The sequence below is a fragment of the Electrona antarctica genome (genome assembly GCF_951216825.1).
Source record: "Electrona antarctica genome assembly, chromosome: 14".
NCBI lineage: Eukaryota > Metazoa > Chordata > Actinopteri > Myctophiformes > Myctophidae > Electrona > Electrona antarctica.
Genome location: NC_136795.1, coordinates 16,315,271 through 16,322,217, shown reverse-complemented (window position 1 = coordinate 16,322,217; position 6,947 = coordinate 16,315,271). Strand labels below are relative to the sequence as shown.

Below are 6,947 nucleotides of genomic sequence, written 5' to 3'. Positions count from 1 at the left end.
GAGGATTAAAGCTCTCATTGGAAGGAACAGGGTAGTCTAGGCATTTTGTTTTGGTCTGTATATTATCTCTACTGCTTCCACCCCGTTCTTGTACTACACTGTAAATCATGAGCAATAATCAATTCTGAAAATGTAAAAATGGATCCTTATTGCGCTCTCTCTCTCTCTCTCTCTCTCTCTATGTCTCTGTGTCTGTGTATCTCTCCTCTCTCTGTGTCTCTGTGTCTGTGTGTATCTCTCTCTCTCTCTCTCTCATCTCTCTCTCTCTCTCTCTCTCTCTCTCTCTCTCTCTCTCTCTCTCTCTCTCTCTGTAGGGTGTTGACATTTGTTCACTACCAGGCTGCAGGCTGCCTGCAGCTCAGCCCTGTGATGTGTCTGCTGTGTAGCACAGTTTGGGGCAATTCATTAGGGGGGCACACACACACACACACACACACACACACACAACACACACACACACACACACACACACACACACACACACACACACACACACACACACACACACACACACACAATCAATGCCATCTATACACAAATACACAAATTGACAGGAGGTGTGTCAGGTATGGGAAATCCATTTGTGTGTGTGTGTGTGTGTGTGTGTGTGTGTGTGTGTGTGTGTGTGTGTGTGTGTGTGTGTGTGTGTGTGTGTGTGTGTGTGTGTGTGTGTGTGTGTGTGTGGTGTGTGACTGTGTGTGTGTGTGTGTGTGTGTGTGTGTGTGTGTGTGTGTGTGTGTGGAGATAGAGAGCGTAAGATAGAGAGAGAGAGAGAGAGAGAGAGAGAGAGAGAGAGAGAGAGAGATACATTATAATGAACAACTTCTTATACTAAATATAGGCCTATACATTGTGGGGAGGTGGGTCAATCCTTTGAGGATTGTTTGAAATACTGTATGCTAGTGGTCACTGGTTCCCCTGCGGAACCTTTTATTTTATTGTTTTACACAAATTTAGAAAAATGTGGATTTTTCAAAAAATGTTCTCTCCCTGGCACAAGATGGCCTGGTGTCACATGACATTGAGAAGCAGTGCTCCAGATGCTTGGTGACGCTATATAATTAGGCAACACATCTACTCCCATTGTTGGTGGCCATAACTGAATGGGTTGAGAAGCTGCAAGGGAAATAGGAGGTCCCAGGTTCGATTCCCGGCCCTGGCAACGTGTTGAGGTGCCCCTGAACAAGACACTTACAGTACTTAACCCCTAACTTAAGGGTGAGTGTGTCTTTGCTGTCAGAAACTTCTTTCAAATCTGCTCTTAAAATGTGCTTTTATTGAAAGCCATTTCCATAATAAATTATACTGTTGATTGTCCTCGCACATTAATATTTTGTGTTATTAACGTAACCTTCAGTTGAAGTACTTTATAAATAGAGTGTGTGTGCATGCGTGTGTGAGCTTGTGCGTGTTCCTTGTATAACTACCCACGGGGACCAAAAATCCCCACAAGGGCAGTAAAACCAGGCAAACTTGACCTTGGGACATTTTTGGAGGATTACACTGAAGAAGGCTGGTGCCCAAATGTGTGTTTTGGGGATGCTGCCCATACCTAACCGAATAAAAAGTACCTGAAGGACATTTGCACGAGTGGCGGTAATTCCTCTGCTTGACATTTTTTAGGTCCCCATGAGAGAAACAGACATTCATGGCTAAGAAAGACTTTTGATGTCCCAAGGACCATGTGTGTGTGTGTGTGTGTGTGTGTGTGTGTGTGTGTGTGCGTGTCCGTGCGTGCGTGTGCGTGCATGTGTGTGCGTGCATGTGTGTGCGTGTGTGTGCGATGGTGCGTCCACATAGCCACTTACCCGGTACACACCACAACAAAGTCCATGACATTCCAGCCGTTGCGCAGGTAGGAGTTCTTATGAAAGGCGAAGCCCAGTGCCAGGATCTTTATACCCGACTCAAAGCAGAAGATCCCAATGAAGTACGGCTCTGTGTCGTCCTGCAAATACATCCGGGGGAGAGAGAGAGAGAGAGAGAGAGAGAGAGAGAGAGATAGAGAGACACAGACATACATACAGAGTGAGAGAGGGGTATGTACTGTTTTAATATTAAAGCAGTGTTAAGGTGGTTGCACACTGGACAAGTTTTTCGGAAAACCATGAAGAAACGCCGCAAAAAATCCAAAAAACTTGTTTCTGCACCTCGGCCACTAACTCTGTTGTGCGCAAATATTGTGTGTGTGTGTGTGTGTGTGTGTGTGTGTGTGTGTGTGTGTGTGTGTGTGTGTGTGTGTGTGTGTGTGTGTGTGTGCATGTTAAAAAGTGTGCATGTGTGCTAGGGTTGGGTGACAATACGAATATATCGGCAATCGTGATTTGGATGAGTCTATCGCCGAATATTTTTATGAGGCGATTTATTGCGGCGATTTTTTTCTTTTGCAAAAATAATATTAACCTACAGCGAAATAATGTAAGTGTGAGCCAAATCGGAATCAATTTGAGCCAGCAAAGTCGTAACAGCGGCCGGGTGGAAAGTGGAAACCCCTCCTCTCGTTATAATGGTATGCTCCCAGAGTCCCAGCAGAAGCAGCATCGGGGAACGGGGGAAGTTCAAGTCGTGCAGCGTGCCGCTCACTCTCACTCTAGGCTGGCTGAATAATAAGGCTGGGACCGAGGGAGGCTAATGTACTGTAGCCTACATGTTGTTTACACTCCGGAGTCCGGACCCATGCAGTTTAATAATATACAGTCACACCAGAATGTACACTGCTGTCTCGTGTCTCATCACAACCCAATGCGCGACCCGTGAAGTCGGGGGAAAAATAAAAAAGGCTGGTGGTGGTGTTAGCTTAGCTAGTTGTTGCTGATTCAACGCACTGATTGAGACCCTGACACCAGTGCTGCAAAAACAGACAGATCTACAAGCTATCAAAGCGTTGCAAACGGTGCTGGAGAGACAGGTGTGTCTGCGCGTTGTGGATCTGTCTTTTTTTCGACTCGCGACCCGCTGTAAACTGTAATCACATTGCACGAATATATCGTCTATCGGCGATTTTGGGCCAGACGAAAACTTTGCTATATCGCCCAACCTTAATGTGTGCAAGACAAAGGGATGAATGGATGGGTGGCTGGGTGGATGGATGGATGGATGGATGGATGGATGGATGGATGGATGGAGAACTCACCAGACGTTCAGACAGTGGGGTCTTGTCTCCATCAGGTAGATGCTGCTCCAAGGCCAGGACGATGCAGTTGGCAATAATGGTGGCAAGGATCATCCACTCAAACGGAGTGAAGGGACGACAGTCAAGGAACAAACATCATGGTATCCACATCCTCTCTCTAACACATTATTTGTGTCATCATGATGCTACTAGGTAGCACAGTGTTCTCAAAATGTACAATAGAGCTTGACAATGAACACATGAAAGAACTTTTGCGATACTGTCACATCCCCTTTGGCCTGGCCTTGCAGGGCCTGTGTTGTCTGTGTCTATTGTACCGGTAACATACTGTACTAACAACCCGACAGTCTATTGTACTGGTAACATACTGTACTAAAAGCCCGACACTCTATTGTACCGGTAACATACCGGTACTGTACTAACTACTAACAGCCCGACACTCTATTGTACCGGTAACATACTGTACAGCCCGACAGGCATTAGTCCGACAACACCGTCGATAACTAACCCGTGGCAGCTTGAAACTCACCCGTGGCTCCCGACATGTGTGGCAGGTTAAAACTAACCCATGGCAGGTTAAAACTCACCCGTGGCTCCCGACATGTGTGTCAGGACTAATGCCTGTCATGGCTTGAGATGGCGGGCCTCTGTCTTGGTCTAGAGACCATAGAGTTATACATTTAAGGTCTAGTCCGCAGTTGTTGTAGGCGAGAGGCACCTCCGCGTTGGCCACAGAAGCAGGCGTGGTTATAAGCACAACCCGTGTAGGATTTAGAATGTCGCGGTACTCCCCTGTCTATGTGTTTCCCCCACAGATCATGTAGGCGTTGGCCAGCTTGAGGTTCACAGTTTCCCAATTAGGTGCATTGGGAGCACCTGCTCAATGCTCCCTGGAGCCCTATAAAAGAGTGGGTGGACATTCTATACTCTATAGTGTCCCTCTCCTGATGACAGCACCCTTCTTTTCTTTCATTTTAATCCCTGGTTTACACACCCTACAACACCCCACACTACATTGATCACACATCCACATTGACACTACTGATTTTACCGAATTACACATCTCACACATCTTGTAAGCATTCTTTAAGTTTTGTTAATAAATTATTGTTATTTTGTACACTGCCCCTGCGTCCTCCTCAATTTGGCCCCATGGCCGGGTTGTGACAATACAGTACTGGATCTAAGGAAAGACTCTGCATCAAATGAATCCCTCATTAACTGCGGTGTCTTACTGGTTGTAATTTGTATTGTAATTGTATAGCAGATACCAGCTCTGACAGTCAAATAAAAACCGGTTCCGGAAACTGTTCCAAATGTGATTCAAATGGATTCTGGTTCCTCAATGTTAACACTCTGACCGAAATAAATGTGATTTGCAGCTTCAGAGCTTATTTCAAGGTTGCTCTGCTCCATCTTGGAAGTAGCTAGATGTAGCCAAAACACTCCAGAGGGGATCGACAACAACGGGAGGTTTGATTACTTCTAACGCGACCAGCGACGGGACCGCGATGGGCCATCAAAAACACAATCTTTGGTTAGAATTGGAAGCATTGATTTAGAGTTATTCACGTTTTAATATTTTTCATCCCATCCATTAAAATGGAGGGGGACCACTTTGGATGACGTCCCAACCGGACATGACATCGAATGTTGCCCAATCAACGCTCCAAGCCTGTTTATATATGGTGCTAATGTTCCATCTTTTGATTAATCTCCGTTCGGGGTGCTGAGCGTAACTGTTTGATAGGACGGAGACCTCCGTTTTGGCCACTCGGAGTGTTAAATAGCCTACTGACTGATTTCCCCCCACGGGATAATAAAGGTATCTATCTACCATGCCAAAAATATACAGATCTAAAAGCTTACAACGCATCGCATCGTGATGCGTTGTAAGCGATCGTCTATTTTCCGCATGAGACATGCCATGGTATGACGAAGTGTAAATCAGGCTTAATGGGCCCCATCATGAATGGCTTTCTGCCAGCACTGCCTGTTTTCTCACACACACACACACGCACACGCACACGCACACGCACACACACACACACACACACACACACACACACACACACGCACACGCACGCACGCACAGAACTGCAGGCATTCATGTGGAAGGGGCCTGGGTATGATTTAATGTGTCACCACCATTTGCTCCATGTAAATAAAGGCTTGGAGCTACAGAGAGAGAGCGAGAGCGAGAGAGAGAGAGAGAGAGAGAGAGAGAGAGAGAGAGAGAGAGAGAGAGAGAGAGAGAGAATATTTCACTGGGGAATATCTCATTGTATATCTCACAGCATTTGTCATACTCGCCCTCCATCTCTCTCGCTCTCTCCGGTGGTGTCCTCCAACATCAATTATCCCGTCTCGTTAAGGTCATATGATAAATAGTTGCATTTAAAAGAGTGGAGAGTCAGAAGGATGGAGAGATGGGAAACAAGAGAGAGAGAGAGAGAGAGAGAGAGAGAGAGAGAGAGAGAGACTACAAATCTGTGATGGAGATGAAGGAGACAGGAGGGTGGGGCTCTGAGGAGGGGTGGTTAGTACAGAAGGTTTCATTCTGTGAACACCATCTTATGTATGTATTTATTTACCTTATGTATCGTCGCTGTCGCTGTCTCTTATCTCCAAATTCTAGCTTTGTGGGTTTTTCTGAGTGGTGCAACCACTCCCTTACGGAGCTATGTGTGTGGGTGGGTTGCTGGGTGGGTGGCTGGGTGGGTACGTCTGAGCACCCCCCAACATGTCGGGAGCGATGCGGTACAAAAAAGACATCCGAACCTCGGATGAATCATGAAAACCATGGACAGCGCTCGCAGTTTCAGAAATACAAGGCATTGAAAATCCTACTTTGACTGGAGGTAAAGATCCTGGTGCTGGGGGTAACCTGATTTTCGGCTAAACCGCTCCATATAATGGTGAAAGGGGGGGGGGGGGGGGTACGAATATATACGTAGCTGGTAGATAACGTCCCATAGCGGGGGGTACGAATATATACATAGCTTTTCAAAAAAAAGACAAGTACTTGGGTTAGGGTTAGGGTGGATACTGTCCACCACTGTGTATCATTAAGTATTCTATTACGTTGTTCTCCCACTAGAAAGGACAGGACAGGACAGGCCAGGCCAGGCCAGGCCAGGCCAGGCCAGGCCTGGCCAGGACAGGACAGGCCAGGACAGGCCAGGCCAGGACAGGCCAGGCCAGGACAGGCCAGGACAGGACAGGCCAGGCGACAGGACAGGACAGGACAGGACAGGACAGGATAGGACAGGCTGGTAGGAAGTAAAGAAAGAAGTAAAGAAATGAGGGAAGGAGGGATACTGTATAGTGTAACACAGTGTTGTTAATCTAACTCCCAGAGTGAAAATGGCTGGCTCATTTGGTTCCATTTGTACACTCTTGACTTGGAGTTAGATCAACACTATAAGTTTTCTGTGTGGCTAGATATGGTTTGTGTATGTTGCGTTGCGTTGCGTTGCGTTGCGTTGCGTTGCGTTGCGTTGCGTTAAATGGTAAAAATGGTAAATGGTGCATTTATATAGCGCCTTTATCCAATAAATGTGCATTACATTCACCCATTCACACACACATTCATACACCGATTGCGGCGGAAGCCATGCAAGGTACCAACCAGCACATCAGGAGCAATTTGGGGTTCAGTGTCTTGCCCAAGGACACTTCGACATGTAGCCAGGAGGAGCCGGGATTCGAACCACCGACCCATGGATCATTGGACGACCTGCTCTACCTCTTGATCCACAGTCGCCATATATCGCAATGTAGCGTTGCGTTGCGCAACGCATTGCGATATGTT

General features: G+C 46.7%; 1 protein-coding gene across 1 annotated transcript in view; it reads right to left on the bottom strand.

Moving 5' to 3' along the window:
- Positions 1-6,947, bottom strand: part of cacna1aa (calcium channel, voltage-dependent, P/Q type, alpha 1A subunit, a) — a gene marked incomplete at its 5' end in the record, with an annotated part of 149,325 nt that overhangs the window by 110,518 nt on the left and 31,860 nt on the right. Inside the window, 2 exons of the mRNA XM_079519710.1 lie at positions 1,809-1,948; positions 3,134-3,229. Coding sequence (XP_079375836.1) covers positions 1,809-1,948; positions 3,134-3,229 — 236 coding nt within the window. The remainder of the gene's footprint in view (positions 1-1,808; positions 1,949-3,133; positions 3,230-6,947) is intronic.